Source organism: Sebastes umbrosus, chromosome 15 (genome assembly GCF_015220745.1).
Source record: "Sebastes umbrosus isolate fSebUmb1 chromosome 15, fSebUmb1.pri, whole genome shotgun sequence".
NCBI lineage: Eukaryota > Metazoa > Chordata > Actinopteri > Perciformes > Sebastidae > Sebastes > Sebastes umbrosus.
Genome location: NC_051283.1, coordinates 28,352,799 through 28,370,312, shown reverse-complemented (window position 1 = coordinate 28,370,312; position 17,514 = coordinate 28,352,799). Strand labels below are relative to the sequence as shown.

Sequence of the window (17,514 nt, the reverse complement as noted above, 5' to 3'; positions counted from 1 at the left end):
ATATTTACGAGTTCATTTATTTCTGTATCTGTAAAAAAAAAAACTTTTGCCTAAAATGGCTCTTTTGACAGTAAAGGTTGCCGACCCCTGGTTTATAACAACACATAACGTATAAATGGCCACGCAAAACTTTCAATTAAATAATGGGGATGGGTCATGATTTTCAATTTCTTTGAATAGTCATTAAATTATAAAAAAAATTGACTTGTTTATGCCACTATGTCTTAACAATATATATTTTCCCTGGTTTTAACCGTCCACTGGCCTCTTCCACCGTTCCAAAAGCGAAATATCATCGACTAGTTCCCAGTAATTATCGAATAGTATTTTTGCACATCCCTATTAAAAAGTACAATAAAGATTGTCGTCTTCCTGAATTGACATTGAAATCACAACAACAGCAGAGCAAGTTGAGGTAACGTTATAATTTGCATTAAACTTTAACGCAACATAGTACTTCCACACTAACATGCTATTTAGTACGCTAAAAAACAACGTGAGATATTTAAGTGTGTCCGAACCCTTAGTATGAAGCCAATAGTACATGAATTGTATACTATTTCTGGTGAAATATTACAGTATGCAATGCTGGATACTACAGTGTGTGTATTGTGCATATATATCATGACACACAGAATGTCCTTAAAATGATGTGCTATTCATCATGTATCAGTATTGCACCTGATGTAGTGTGCAAAACATTACCTGAATTGGTTTATTGTAACATAAATCTACTTTTGGAACATGGAAATGACTGCTATCAGATCAGCGCTATATATTGTATTCTTTGTTTAAAAAGGTAGGTTTTGCACGTGTTTCTCGCATTGGAGATTTTATTGAATCAGTGCATCAAACTTGTTTCCGTCCCTTCAGATCTGCAGACTATGACTTCTTAAAAAACTCGATAAAATCTTGAATGCAACAGAAGTGTGCAGGGATGTCCTTTTTGTATCCTACAGCTGCAGAAGAAGCAGTGCATGTGCACAGAACTAAATGTACGTGTGTCCTAGTTTGAGGTGGGAGCTCCATGATTTACCCGCTGAGCCCCCCCACCACAAACAAAAGCTCCTATCTGGCAGTTTTAGCGCCGCGCCGTCCCCCGAGAGCCGCACAATAACAATTCACTGTTAACTTGTAATGCATTCAGTAACAACTGTGACTGCTGTACAATAAAAATCAATATTTCATTAAAAGACTCACAAGGAAGGTTCAAACATTTGGAACAAAGGTGCTGCCGTTAATTGCGGCTCCAGAGGCTGAAAAGTTCAATCTTGTTCTAAGAGATGGTTATTTAATTGGTCTGCTGCTCAGGTCGCAGCGCTCATCTGCACATGTGCTGCTGCAGAGACACTATTAACCTTGAAAAACACACACATGTGCAGGTTTATGCGATGGGCAGGGGTTAGCTCGCCATCGCAAATCAGATTTCATTGGATGCATCTTTGCAGCTGCATCGAGGTTCAACATGAGTGATGAAAAAAAGCTTTTATGTTTTACAGAAAGAGGAGAGAGGGAGATGATTTTGATGTAGAAACACTCAAAAATGACACATATTTATTCTATTCTTCTTCTTTCGGCTGCTCCCATCAGGGGTAACCACATCTGTTTCCATCTCTTCCTGTCCTCTGGATCTTCCTCTGTCGCGCCACATTTATAAACCTCCTCTTTTCCTCTTGCCTGGCAGCTCCATCTTCAGTGTCCTTCTCCTAATATACCCAGCATTTCTCCATTACACATGTCCAAACCATAGATGGTTTATAAAGATGGTCGAATAACAGCTCCCCAAAGTGAAGCCAAAATATGTGGATCGCCCCCTGTTGGCTGGTTGCATTATTTATATATATATATATATATATAGAGCAAAATATGGCAAAAATAATTAAAAAAAATAAATGTATCCATTAATAATGATAAAATGTGACATAAATTGATATTTTTGTTTTAAATTGCTTCTTTATTTATTTATCTTTGAGTTACTGTCCCTTATTTATTTACTCTTGTTTAATTTTCCCTTTTATCTATTTATTTATTTATTAATCTATTTATTTATTTTATTTCAAATGTATTTATTTAATTGTTTATTTTATTATATTATATCATTACTATATATTTTATAATTTTATTAATTTTTTTGCATTTCATTTTTATTTATATATTTTTGCATGTATTATTTATTTTTTTATTTATTTTTACATTTATTTTTTATTTATTTTACATATATGTTTAAATGTATGTATTTATGCATTTATTTATTTATTTTTGCATGATTTTCCCCTTTGCATTTCACCCCTTATTTATGACCCCATGATAACACACGTTGTGACAAGTCCTATTCTTTATTTACTGTCTTTATTAACTGTCATCATTTCCTCAACGTCTAACCCCATCTGACCCCGACTTTCTTCTTCTATCCTTCTCCGCCGGTTTCGTTTCTTTCCTCTCAGACCTCTGCCGACCTCCTCCATCATCTCTGTCTCTCTCCTTCTGTTGATGTTGATTTTCTTTTTTTCCACCTCCTCTCCCCTCTCCCTCGTTTCCAGCTTCTCACGCTTCACCGGTCGACCTGAAAGTGTCTCTCTTCCTCCGTCTGTCTCTTCCATCATCTAATAATTCCCCTCATGTTTACTCCTAACCCTCTGTCCTCTCTACGTCTTCCTCCTCCTGTTCTTCTCTATCTGCCTCCATCACTTCCTCTTCCCGTCATCGTCCTCTTTCTGCAATCAACTCAAACCTCATTCTTTCATGTTTAGATTTCAAATATTTCTAAATAACACTGCATTCAGTTTAGTATAACTAACTATATATTGAAACAGCTTTTGTAGTAACAAATACTAACAATAGTAATTTAGTTATTTAGTGAACTCCAGTCAGAAAAAAATAAATATAATATTGATAATATTTATTGAATCTTGAGAGTTTAAGACATAATAAAATGTGTTCTTCAGTAAGCAACCATTTCCTTTTCCTATGCAGGTCATCAAGTGACAAGTGTGGCTAAAATCAACTCCTCTTTGTCTCTCTGTTTTCCTGTCTCTCTGTCCCTGTCTGTAGAAAGCCGACCTGGCAGTCGCCGGCTTCACCATCACCTCAGAGAGAGAGAAAGTGATCGACTTCTCCAAACCCTTCATGACTCTGGGGATCAGCATCCTCTACCGGGTTCATCTGGTAAATTCACCTCTGCATCCTTTACTTTAGTTACTTTATTACCTTCTCTCTGATGTCAGTCTAATCAGGTCATGGCCGGTAATATTATAGACTTGGTTTGAGAGGCATTGTAACATTTTGGTTTGGTGGCATTTAGCAGATAAAAGACACTAAATTGCATCATTGGAAGTGCAGTGCTTACGGAGCTTGAACCATACGGACCAAAGTTGGGGTGTCTTCGCCTCTGGTGCATCAATTTTGAAGTTGTTTTTATGCCTCAGTGCCAGCTATGGCCGGAGGCATTGGCTGTATTCTAAACCTCATACTATACTAGTAGTACAACCTCATACTATACTAGTAGTACGTACTGATATGGCCAAAATGTAGCATGTAGTCTGCCGTATGCAAACAATAGCAAAATCGACAGTATGCCAGAAATACCCGGATGTCGCACTGATTTGGAAAACATCTCCATTTTGCATCAGACCTGTCAACCTTCTGTATCCCACAATGCAAAGCGCTGGAGCTGTACAGGCTACGGTTACAACAACAACAGCAGCCAAAAACGGCTCCAACGGCTTTTTCTGTGGGAGGACCCCCAGACCTCTCTCTTTGGTTTTGAAATCTTCCCTATTTTTGAGGTCTCAAGGTTGGCGATTAGCTGCAGAGCATCTGCACTTGTTGACTTGTTGAATTCAGAGAGAAAACGCTGCAGTAAAAACAGCAGCCGCCTCTTCAGCTGGAGCTCTGCCGCCGGAGGCCTCGACCGTCTCCCGACCGCTCGGATCACACAGTCAAACTGTGAGTTCAGGACGAAGCAACGGCAAATATTGCTGCGACCGCAGAGATCACGCGGCGCTGGAAGAGCAGATGAAAGCAGAGCTGAGGACTCAGATAGAGGGCATGTTTCTCCTCCAGAGAGGAGAGGGGATGTGATTCAGTGGGGAGGAAGGTGACAGGTTGGAACATATTAGTTTTTCAGCCTCCGGAGGGAGGAGCGGTGACTCGGCCTCCCTGACTGGAATATGAAACATCAACTTGTACACTTCCTGTGAGTGTGACAGACGCCTGCTGAGGTTGAGAATTGGGGTGAACAAACTGCAAACAGGCCAGCAAACCTTTTATGTATTTACATAGAGGACGGAGCGAGGACGACATGTTTCCTGTGAACACTGAGGACTCACAAATCTCCAAGAATTATTTCTGCTTCCAGAGGAAAAAGTGTTGAAATATGTTATCGGGGGACGGTTAAGGCCCGTCTCCACCAAAGCATTTATCCCCAGCTGAAAACGCCAGACGCTCCTGGTTAGATTGGTCCAGTGCTCCAGATATGAGGACAACATAAAGTCCACAGTAAACACAGTAAGACCACAACATACTCATAATAATAATAAACACATTTGATCACGTCTTTATGGTAGGCTATATGTCCCGCCCCTCCTCCCTTGTAATTGGACGGCTGGGTAAAAAGTGCCAGTGACGAGCGCAGCGTTTTTACCCAAAGTTGGACATTTTCCAACTCTCGGCGACCAAAAAAAAACATCAATCGTGCAGCGCTCTGAGGAGAAAAGACGCTCAACGCCTCGTCACACTGCTGGCGTTTATAGCGTAGCGTAAATACGCAGCGCTCCCATTGCAAAGCATTAAAAAAATACGGTTCCTTTTTACGGGGTTTTTTTCCTTTCTTCCTCGCTGATGCATGGAAACATTTGGAAAAAATAAGATATTAATAATAACACGTATAAATAGCACGACATTTTATGGACATTCAGCGTCTCATGATACCGCATTTTAAGCGTTTCGCGTGTCATTTAACGTCACGTTGTTATCGACACCAAAATATCATGGATGGGCTTAAAATAAGTATGTAAACTAAATAAAATACGTACGTAAACAACGTAATATAAATACAGAAAAGTCACAAACATAACTTCAAAATAACACTTCGGGACACAAACAGCGGTCTCCTGGTTGATAGTCCTGTGTTTGTTCAACGTATCCTCGTACAATGTGATATCTTACAACTTACTTAGGTTTAGGCAACAAAACTACTCGGTTAGGTTCAGGAAAAGATCGTGGTTTGGGTTCAAATAACTCTGGAAGCGGCGTTAAGTACGTCATTTACATGACAATAAATCAACGCTGACTTCTGGTTTCACACGGGACATGAACACCTGTCTCCTGGGTGTAAAGTACGGTATTTTTTGACCCAACATAAGGACAAAAAACACTAACTTCAAAATAACTCAACAACACTTTTGGACATGAACAGTGGTCTCCTGGTTTAAAGTCCTGTGTTTGTTGGACCCATCCACCTCCCCTCCTTCCCTCCATCAGCAGTCTCTCTCTCTTTTATCTACGTCATTAGCTCTGAGTGTAGCATATTCACGTGGATGCATTTACATTTCAGTCAGTACAGGATACATGGCGTGAGATAACACGCCAAAAAGCAACAAAAAGGCGTTGTTATTGTTGCGCGAAATGACTTTCAAATAACCGTGTCATTCATACTCCATTTGGTGAGACCGGGCTGTAAAAGCCTCTGTGTATAAGAACACCTACAGGTGATGGAGAAATAACAAGAATGAATCTCTGAGAATATGATGAAATCCAAAACAATAACTCTGCAAGAAGCTTTGTGAAGCTGCTGCAGCTCTCTGGAGTCACTGCCGCCTCCACCTCTTCACACCTATAGGGTCTTCTTCATGTTGTGAGTCCTGTCCTGAGTCCATCTCAAATGAATCTCCAGGGTCCCAGCTTTCAGGTGATGTACACCACTTCTATGTGACATCTACTCTTGACCTGCTATCTCCCCCTAAAGACCCCCTGTACCCCCCTAAAGAGACTAAAACAGGTCTATTGAGGGTCTCAGGGGGTTAAACTTATTGCCGACAGCTGAAGCTGAATGTCTCTGCTAATAACAATAAATGTTAATAAAACATTTATTCATTTGTTGTAGTCAATAAAACATAACGATGCGTCTCCTGTGAGGCTGACGTGCTGCAGCGTCGCTGCCTGCAGATACTGTACATCTGCAGCTCATCAGTATTCCCCTCCACCATCTGTCCTCCATGTTTGATCCAGTCCGCCGTCAGTGCCTCGGTGTATTGACTCAGTGATCACTCAGCTGTTTAATGTGTGTGCAGCCGTCGCCGCCGTCCTCGCGCCGCAGCGCCATAACTTCATTCTCCTAAGTGTTTATTTAAGGATTAAGTTGAGCGAGAGCACATTGTTGCTCACGGTAACGGCCCCCGAGGCGCTGATTTACGCCCTCGCCGCCGCGGAGCAGACGAGCAGTCGGGAGGAGGACCTCCTGGTCCGGCTTGGATCGGGGGACTTGAACCAAGACTCCATAAACTCAGTCCACTAAACACCAGGCTGCTGTTATTAAGTGCAGCACTGGTGACCATTATACACAGTAGATAGACTGGCTAACTGGCCATGCTGATGATGGTGTTCACACACACACAGGTCAAAATGAACCTCCTAGAATGGTTTTCTGGGCCTCTAATGGACCCCCCTGTTCCTCGTGTCCGCTGATAATCTGCTTACTGGAAACATGTTTTCAATTCACTTATATCTAGTGAATGTACAGTGGATGTTTGTGCAGAAATAACTGCTGCAGCTCCTCCAGACCAACAGAGGTTTCCCGTGTCTTGTGAAGTGACGGGGCTCCGCAGAGAGAAACGTTATCGTCTCGTTACCGACCGGGTGCCGTTGTCTTCCTGCTCACTCCAGCTGCGGTCGGAGGCGACAACGTTACTCACTGCGGAGCCCCGCTGCCTTAGCCTGCGCTGAGGCAGGAAAAGCCAACACTAGGATCAGCATTGATTCATGGAGAGACCTTCGTCTGGTCAGCTAACATTACTGCCAAGCAGCTGAAATATAGAGTGATATTGTGCTTTTAGCTGACGTGTGTCTCCTCACTGTTTTGAGCGACGCGGGTGTCGCTGTTAACAAGCAATTCTGAAAGTTACTTTAATGCTTTTTTTTTTTTTTATTAGTTTTAGTCAATAAAAAGTAGGGCTGTCAATCAGTGCACAACGCCACAGTGTGACGTTCAATGGCGGCCGGGCAGATTATTTTTTATTTTGTTTTAATTTTTATAAAACCAGCACGTCCCAGAAGGTGGCGACCACCTACATGGCCTATATGCCTTAAGTCGGCCCTGATTAAATCCTTTCAAAACCCACAGGATTGTGTGATTATTTTACAACAATTAAAACCAGGATGTTTTTATATGTTGAGATTGTGAAGATACAGAGTTTTCACCCGACAGCACCAGCTGTGAGTAGCTTTGAACTATAGAATGTAAACATCCATTTCAACCCCCTGATTCCCAGAGGAAACCCTGCGATCACATCATCAGATATCTGTAGTATTAAATGCTCTCTCTCTTCCAGCAGCGCATGCATCATTTCCTGTTAGTGTAACGTGGTAAAGTACACACATTTCTTGTATATTAACAAAAGCAAAACCAGAATACCACGACAACTAAACACACAACATCTGAATGTGTACGAGCTCCTGAACGCGTCACACACAACAAAACACATTCTGTCTTATAACAATATAAACAAAGTAGTAATGTCTGGAGCTATAAAGAGCTTTATGCACGTTATAAAACACACTCACACTCACACACACACACACACACACACACACACACAGAGCGTCTATCTAAATAGCTGGCGAGCACTCTTTAAGATGGTAATCGTTTTAATTGCTCAAGCTGTTGACTGATGCTCACACATCATGTTTATCAGTGTTCTTGCCCCCTGGTGTTAAACAGTGTAAATTTATATCTTTATATCTGTTGCTTCCAATTCATTAGTGCTCAATATATTATCACTCTGCTATTCACAGCATCTGAGTCACAACTATTTATTACAGCTCTGACATCATCACGGAGGAGACACCTGCTGCGTTCGAGGGACAGGAAATCGTCGTTGTTGATCAGTAAAATGTGACGATGGATTTAACTGATGTTACTTACACAACTGAGTATCACTTTATAATAACCACCATTTATAAACAGTACATTGATGGTTAATTAAACTTAGTTGGTAGTTATTTTACTGTTAACAAACAAGGAAATTATAATTAAGAATGTTTAGTATCCCCCCATCCATTTTCTTTCGTTTATCTGGAGCCGGGTCTCGGGGGCAGCAGGTTTAGCAGGGAATTCCAGACGTCCCTCTCCACAGCAACGTTTTCCAGCTCTTCCTGGGGGACCCCGAGGCGTTCAAAGGCCAGACGCGTCCCTTTCGACGCGAAGGAGCAGCGTCTCTACTCCGAGCTCCCTCCGGATGTCTGAGAACCTCACCTTATCTCTAAGGCTGAGCCCAGCCACCCTACGAAGGAAGCTCATTTCGGCCGCTTGTATCCGCGATCTCATTCTTTTGGTCAAAGCTCATGACCATAGGTGAGGGTTGGAACGTAGATGGACTGGTAAATCGAGAGCTCTGCCTTCAGGCTCAGCTCCTTCTGAACCACAACGGTTCGGTATAGTGCCCCCATAACTGCAGACGCTGCGCTGAACCGCCTGTCCATCTCCCGCTCCATTTTACCCTCACTGGTGAACAAGACCCCGGCAATCCACTGGTTTCCGGCAGAGCACCATGGCCTCAGACTTGGAGGTACTGACTCTCATCCCGACCGTTTCACACTCGGCTGCAAACCGCCCCAGTGTGTGCTGAAGGTCACGGTCTGATGAAGCCAACACAACCACATCATCTGCAAAGAGCCAATTCTGAGGTCCCCGAACCGGATCCTCTCCTTGACTTTGTGCCGAGTACACTGACGCAGCTCTCACTTTGGTTATATAAGGACCGGATGGCTCGTAGCAACGACCCCCGGTACCTGAGATCGTAAGCCTTTTTTAAGTCCACAAAACAAACGTAGACTGAATGGGCAAACTCCCATGACCCCTCCAACAGCCCCGCGAGGGTAAAGAGCTGGTTCACTGTTCCCCGGCCAGGACGGAGTCCACATTGTTCCTCGTGAATCTGAGGTTCGACAATCGGTCGGAGCCTACAGCACCCTGGAATAAACTTTCCCGGGGAGGCTGAGCAGTGTGATACCCCGATAGTTGGAGCACACCCTCTGGTCCCCCTTTTTTTAATGGGTACCACCACCAGAGGCGTGACAGCCCAACAATGTCCAGAGCCTTCAGCATCTCAGGGTGAATCTCATCTACCCCCGGTGCCTTGTTTACTAATTATTAGTATTGCTATCATTTCATTTAATTTCTATATGTACTATAATTTCTATAAGTGTAATGTTATTTTATCATTACAGAGAGTCATTTGATTCAATTTTAATATCAAAAATATTTCTTGAAGCAGCTTTAATGCCACATTGGAAGCCAATATGAAAAACACCTAAAACAACAAAACATGGGAGCGATGGGGATTGATTGGAAGTACCTGCTGTTGCCTGTCTTCTTTTTTTAAAATTTATGTTTCTACCCGGGACATCTAGTCTGATTCTGTGTTACAAAGAAGATTCAGATCACATTTCAGTCTCACATGGCGTTTTTCAAATGAGCCAAAATGGACAAAAAACAGAAAGAGAGTTGATTGCCTCCATTAGAGCTCCCGTCATCTGCTGTAATTGGGTCCAATCTGGGAGTTCCTCGACTCTCATCGCTGCCAAATCCTTTTTTCCGGTAGACGGAACGGGACGGGGGGGTGGTGGGAGGGTCATAAGCAGCAGGGATGGGAAGTGATGAAACGGGTCGATGGGAAGCGTCTGGCCGGGAAACATCAACCGACGGTCGTCAAAGCTTGTAACTGCTGGTTTATCTGGCTGTTGTTTTATTTGAATCGCAGGTTTACGTGCTGACAAACAGCGATGAGGCTGAAGGATGTAAAAAAAAAAAAAAAAAAAAAAAAAGGGAAATCTGTAATTCCAGGAGTCATTTTCTAAAATACACGACTGTCAATCAGAAAGTGAAGGTTGTGTTTGTAAGCCGGAGACGTTTGACAGCTTTCTGTGCAGATGGTCATTATCACAATTCACCGCTGCCAACTGGAGACATCAGATCCTCCACTGATGTTCAATTTCAGCTTTTCAATTTAAAGTCTGTGTGAAAGTGTGAATTCAGTGATGCCATTTAAAGTATGCAACACGTACAGAACTAGACCTCATAAACAAAAACACAGAATTAGAAATATTTACGTCGATGTGAAAAATAGAGGCACAATAAGTGTGATGTTTACGTTTTGTAATTTAGTTTTTTATTTCCACACATAAACAACAGCTTAAAACCAAAAAAACAGATGTCAAAAGTAAGTGGACACCTGAGCATTAGACTCACATGCAAGAGAGATTTTGGGGGTTTTCCTATACGATGCAATACGAAACAAAACGATACGATACGAAACGAAACGAAACGAAACGAAACGAAACGAAACGATACGAAACGAAACGAAACGAAACGATACGTGGGTGAGTGGGTCACCGTATATTTTGTTGACCGCTATTTTCTTTTGATCGCTGTTGAACATCCTGAAGTTGATCATTTTTATTAAATAAGATTTTGTTCAACGCATTTTCGGATCTCAGTGATTTACTTTGGTAGCGCGTCGGATAAGCAAACAAGGCCCGACCTCAGCCTCTCAGCCGCTTTTAGTTCCTGAAGTCGCTACAGGTAGAACAATAATATTTAACAAAACATAAAGTGCATGGCGTCTCAGTAGGTGTGTGGAAAGATTGGTTGTGTTGCTGTAGTATTTTATCTGTCCTTTGCATATTCTGCAAACGCTGGACCTCATAATCTGTCACTCGTCTGGCTCTTCCTCGCCATCGGTCCTGCTTCATTTTGTTGTCGTCTTTCTGAGATTGGCGCTGCTGGCGCGTGTCGTCATACACGGGGAGAGTGAACCGGAGTAACGTTTAACATTTATTTACTGTTAAAAGTGATAAATATAAATCCATATAACGTTTGTCATGCTTTAATACAAGGTGCAAATTCTTAGTGTCAATACAATTGACAAATCGATTATTTACCTTGAAAGACGAGTTAACATCGATATACGTGGAGGACAACTCGCCGAGTACCTATCGATGTAGTTGGATCATAGGAATATAAATCGATGCATCAATGTAGTTTTATTTTTGAATACTGGAAACAGTTCTACCTAGAGACCATCTTCTTCTGTGGTAGTTCCCGCTACAGTCGGTGCCACATGCTGTCACGGCTGGTAATTAATTCTAAGTGACACTCGATTAACGTAGGGATTGTGTGTTTGTGTGTGTGTGTGTGTGTTTCAGGGCCGTAAACCAGGTTACTTCTCCTTCCTGGACCCGTTCTCTCCGGCTGTCTGGCTCTTCATGCTGTTGGCCTACCTCGCCGTCAGCTGCGTCCTCTTCCTCGCCGCCAGGTAACACACCAAATCACAGTTTAGTGTGTTAGTGTGTTAGAGTGTTAGATTGTTAGAGGAGAGGTCGTGGGTTTATTAAAAGTAGTAGCTGAGAGATCTCCCTCTTTGTGACAAAAGACAACATAACATGAATATCACCTCTGTTGGTGTTAGGTGTATTTTAGACCCAGTTGGAGCCACTTTTCTCTCTATCTGACTGTAATTTTGTAGTTCACACAAACACACCTCCTTGTTTGAAGAAGTCCAATTAGGAGGTTCATATGTTTGTGTCTGGGTCTCCCCCCTCTCCCCTCCAGGCTCAGCCCCTATGAGTGGTATAACCCTCACCCGTGCCTGCGGGAGCGGAAGGACGTCCTGGAGAACCAGTACACGTTGGGGAACAGTCTGTGGTTCCCAGTGGGCGGCTTCATGCAGCAGGGCTCAGAGATCATGCCCCGGGCTCTGTCCACCCGCTGTGTCAGCGGAGTCTGGTTCGTACACCTCACCTGAACACACACACACTCACACACACACTCTCATTACAGTTATTTGTCCCAGAATGAATGACGTTTGTAACCTTGTGAGGGTTTGAGAGGATGATGAATACAGTTTTTGGCCTGGGACTGAAATAATATATTGAGATCAAACAGGTTGTATCTGTCTTTTAGGGGCCAGGGACCCATTAAAGGGGAGAAGATTTCCCAAGGACCCCCTTTAAGATCGTAACATAGATTAAACATAATGATCACTACTATTTTTACTCTTAGATGTCATTGGAACTATTTGAATCCTAAAACTTTTTAACCTAAATACTTCAGACCTGTTTCATAATGATAAACAGAAACACATTTCAAACTGAATCATCTCAACACCACTTTGTTTTGCCCTGATATTCCGGGTAATCAGATTACTTTAGCTTGGCCGGCTTCATGGCTTCGTTCGCTAGAACCTGAAGACACATGACGCATCTCCCGTCGCTGTTGCTCGATATAACTGTCGTCATATTTTCTCAATTTAGCTAGTTTGGGCTTAGCGTCACTTGACGAAGTGGACTGACTCAAATATTTCTCCATAATAAGCCGAGCTAAGCGGCAGCAGGATCGGTTTGTTGCTCCCTGAGTGAAGTGGCTGATTCATGACGGATTGACGTGATGTGTCACAATCATAAGACGGTTTCTATCGGCCCAGACCTAACGTGGGTGGGAGGAATGGCCACAATATGTTAGTTTTATTGGCGTAATTTCGCGGCCTTCCTGACAGAGTGCAACGGACCCTAAATACTCTAAATCACTTTCTTTTTCACAGTGAAGTTTTAGTGAATATTTCATCTGGTTTTATCTCCACTTCTTCCATTTTACATCTTCTGCATTTTCTTGTGTTTATCATTTCATTTTTTTGATTTTGTTTTAATTTACTTTTCATTTTTATTTTTCCTCTTCCGTGGAAAACACTCTCTAACTTTGTGAATCGTGTTGATGGTGTCGCAGCTGCTCGTCCCTCCCTCCTCAGGAACATTAGCTGAAGGTGAACAGATGGTAACATGATGATGTCAGTTTCTCTTCTCGTTTCATCTCCTCCTCTCGTATCCTCTGTCCTACTCAAAGCAGCGTCTGACCCTCATTTTTCTGCACATTCAGATTTCACATCAGCTTATAAATGTGATACTCTTCTAATGTCGGCCGTGCCAGACTGCGTTGCATCATGTGTCAGATAGTTTTGCTTTGGTTGGATGATGTTTGGTGGTGGGCTTCCAACACAGTCTCACGGCAGTCTGTGAAATAGTCACAAAATTGAATCTGATTCGTGTACATAGACACGAATTTCCCTTTTTTCTGTGACAATCAGCACGACTTTCAACAATGTATTTTTAGTGCGTTTTCCTACGAATGTCCAGCAACACGTGACGCACGTGTCAATTTCCGCTCTGGTCTTTTTCCAAATTAAAACTACTGAGTTAGGTTTAGGAAAATAGCGACTTGGTTAGGCTTAGGCAACCAACTACTTAGTTTGGATTCGCAAAAGATTGACTAAATTAGGTTTAGGCAACAAACTACTTAGTTAGGTTTAGGAAAGGATTGACTTGGTTAGGTTTAGGCAACAAACTTCTTAGTTAGGTTTAACAAAAGATCGACTAATCTGGGTTTAGGCAACAAACTACTTAGTTAGGTTAAGGAAAAGATCGACTTGGTTAGGTTTAGGAAAAAAAATACTTAGTTAGGTTTAGGAAAAGAGCAACTTGGTTAGGCTTAAGCAACAAACTACTTAGTTTGGATTCGCAAAAGATTGACGAAGTTAGGTTTAGGCAACAAACTACTTAGTTAGGTTTAGGAAAAGATCGACTTGGTTAGGTTTAGGAAACAAACTACTTAGTAAGGTTTAATAAAAGATCGACTAATCTGGGTTTAAGCAACAAACTACTTAGTTAAGTTTAAGTTAGGGACCCCTTTGAAAATGTCCATGCCAGTTTTTCCTCGCTAGAATTTACCCCAACTTTGGAGCGTTATTTAGCTTCCTTTCCTTCCCATTGGTTGGTACCAATGGATTCTTTAGGTTTTCTTCATATGATATCTGTATCTTCACTCTAGCTTTAAAACTGAACCTACTAGAGCCTCTAAAAGACAGTAAAGTCAGTTGGGATCGTGGGTCTCTGTGGGGTTAATTGTGAACGTTTTCAGAATGTACTTTACACTAAAAAGAAACAGAACAATGTGGAGGTGATGTTATTTATAGGTTTTCATGAAATGGTTTTACTGGTCCGGCCCACTTGAGATCAAATTGGACTGCATGTGGCCCAAATGAGTTTGACACCCCTGATTTAAGCAAATCATGTGGTTGAAAGTTATTGTTTTGTTGACTTTATTTCAGATTTATTTGATTCCACTTTAGTCTCAAGTGTTCACTCTGAAGCTGAAACCACATCCGTTAAAGTACTGCTCTTAAAAACAGACAAGCTTTCATCACCTCATCTTCAAACCAAGCCTCCGTCCTCCTGCTGGCTGTGGAGACTGAAATTACAATTACTCCTCCTCCCTCCCTTATTCCCAGTAGCTGCCGTCAGACAGATGGTGGAGTGATACTGGAGGGACTGGAGGGGCCATCAGCATCCTTTCTCTGACAGCTCGCTGCTTCGCCGGGCACTTAGCCCGATAAAAACTCATGATGGCGGTGGCAAAAACTGCAACAAACTGATTTGTGTCTCTCTGACTGGCTCGTTGGCTGGCGAGCTGACGAGGTCAAAATTCCCGCAAAGCATACTTGGTCCATAAATAGAAGAAGCTTGAAATCTTTTAAGTCTTTAAGACCCTCGATGAATAAATGAAGAACTCTTGTTTAGTGTTTTTAAGGTATGCAATATTAAATAGGCACATTTTAAGTGAAGACCTCTTCTATACAAGCCTGGGTATGTAGGTGTCTGGTTACTAGAAGGTAATCACACCTTCTAACCAATCACAATTGTGAATTTTCCAGAAATAATGTTGGTATTGGACCTTTCTGCAAACTGCGGGATACGTTGAATGTCGACATTTCTGAATCAAAAATCCGTTTCATATCAGCCTCGTATCATGCTTGCAGAAACGCATAATGCATCATGGTTAACGTTGTGAAACGATTGATTAGGTTAAGGGCTGGCAAAGTTAATGCAAATTATTTTTAACGCAACTTGCAATTTTGAGGTTGTAGTGGGCTCAGTTTTAAAGCCAGAGGGAAGATACTGGTTTCATATGAAACTAGAAAATCTGAGGACTCAGTACCTAACGTAACGAACGTGAATGAACGTAACGTTTCGTAACAAGCGTAACAACGTTTCATAACATGAATAACAATGTTTCGTAACGAGTGTAATAACATTACATAACAAGCGTAGCAACGTTTCGTAACAACGTTTCGTAACAAGTGTGACAATATTTCGTAACAACGTTTCATAACAAACATAACAACGTTTTGTAACAACGTTTCGTAACAACGTTTCGTTACAAGCGTAAAGTCAACGTTTAGTTTTGCTTTCACACGGGACATGAACAGCGTCCTCCTGGGTGAAAGTCCTGTGTTTGTTTGACCGATCCCCCACCACTTTCTCGCTCGTTATACCCGTTATTTTATGTAACTTTCAAAAACAGGCGCTTGATATTCTACATCTCTTGCTCTGCGCATCGCTCGTTGTACTACTGACCGAATGCAAACGGAGACATTCAACGTATCTGTGGTTTACAGAAATGTACAATGCCAACATTTTTTTCTGGCGACTGGGCTGTCCAGCCAATCACAACTGCAAATGTTTAGAGGTATACAATTAAGTTTAAATGTAATCACTAAAACCCAAACTCTAATTTGTTTAACTTCTTTTTGTCTAATGTCTCACTCACCTTCCTCCTTCTCTCCATCTTTTTCTCCTCCCTCCCTCCCTCCGTCTCTGTTTGCCTCCATCTCTCTCTTTCAAACCTCGGCTCTCTTCCTAATTCCCTTGCTCATCACTTCTGTCTCATTTCCTCTGCAGTCGAGATATCCTGCTTCTCTCTGCTGCAGCCTGAGTTCATGTTCAGGTTGATGATTTTTACCTAAAAATCCTGACGTTTCCTGCAGTGCTCTCCATCTGTCTCTCTCTGCTGCTTTCTCTTAATGAAGAGAAAAGAGTGAGTGTTTGGAAGTTTATCGGGGTAAATAAAGGTTATAGCTGCTCTTCTTCTCTGGTCCCCCTCAGGTGGATGTTCACCCTCATCATCATCTCGTCCTACACGGCCAACCTGGCGGCGTTTCTGACCGTCCAGAGGATGGAGAATCCCATCGAGTCTCCGGACGATCTGGCCGACCAAACCAACATCCAGTACGGCACCATCCACGGAGGATCCACCATGACCTTCTTCATGGTGGGTTTAGATTGAGAGGAGAAGCGTAGTGATATTTAACAGATTTAGATGCAAGATAGCAACAGTAAAGATAGCCGACTGAAGCTAATATTGGAACGCCTGGTAAAGCCTGAACTTGTCGACCTCCTTCTCCAGAACTCGCGTTACCAGACGTACCAGCGGATGTGGAACTACATGTACTCCAAGCAGCCCAGCGTGTTCGTGAAGAGCACCGAGGAAGGCATCGCTCGCGTCGTCAACTCCAAGTACGCCTTCCTGATGGAGAGCACCATGAACGAGTACTACCGCAGCCTCAACTGCAACCTCACGCAGATCGGAGGACTGCTGGACACCAAAGGATACGGCATCGGCATGCCTCTGGGTGAGTAACCAAGACGTGTCTTCTCCAACATCTTGGGAGTTTAAACCGTTCAGAGATGAACGGAAAATGAAAAGAAAAGCTGGAAATCAGTCACATTGGTGCTATCAATGGGACTCGTTCACCAATATCTTCCCAAGTTTCCTCTCAAATTTGATCTTGAGAAAGGTCCTAGGAAAAATCAGATTCATGACGTGTTCTTAAACTGCAGAACTGTTCGTACCTGTGTTCTTATAATGAAGAATCCCAGTGTCCAGTTGATCCTAATTAGCAGGTAAATGCCTCTCCGATCGTCATAAAAGGGCATGAGACTGTAAAATAACTTCAATAGTTCTAAAGTAGAGCTATTTCTGCAGGTGAACGCCAAACGAGCTGTCATATTTGATAGCGTCAGTAGTGGATATATAATTAGGGCTGGTATCATATGAAACTAGAAAACCTAATGAATCCATTGGTACCAACCATGTCATGCTAACTTGTCGCGAAGGAGGTTAAATAACGCTCCAAACTTAGGCTAAATTTTGAGACCCAATCTTATCATCTGGCTTCCCCCAAAAATGTCAAATTCTTCGTTTGAATCTTGCTGTGAACTTTCGAGACAGTCTGGCCTTCACAGGCGTATATTTCTGGAGATTTCAATGAAACAATCAGAGTTAAAACGGCACAAATGTTGTCCAGAATATAGAATAAGATGAAATCGCAGGTCTTGACACCAGATGAATGTTTCCATCTCACCAGGAAACAGAGAAAAATCACCAACCTGTCTCTGTGTGTCTACTTC

The 17,514-nt window shown here is 42.3% G+C and overlaps 1 protein-coding gene across 4 annotated transcripts in view; it reads left to right on the top strand.

Moving 5' to 3' along the window:
• Nucleotides 1-17,514, top strand: part of LOC119503735 (glutamate receptor ionotropic, kainate 5-like) — a 188,561-nt gene that overhangs the window by 159,947 nt on the left and 11,100 nt on the right. For all 4 annotated transcript variants that reach the window (XM_037795675.1, XM_037795674.1, XM_037795677.1 and 1 more), the window contains 5 exons: nt 3,052-3,165; nt 11,422-11,531; nt 11,828-12,001; nt 16,210-16,375; nt 16,511-16,736. In XM_037795675.1, coding sequence (XP_037651603.1) covers nt 3,052-3,165; nt 11,422-11,531; nt 11,828-12,001; nt 16,210-16,375; nt 16,511-16,736 — 790 coding nt within the window. The remainder of the gene's footprint in view (nt 1-3,051; nt 3,166-11,421; nt 11,532-11,827; nt 12,002-16,209; nt 16,376-16,510; nt 16,737-17,514) is intronic.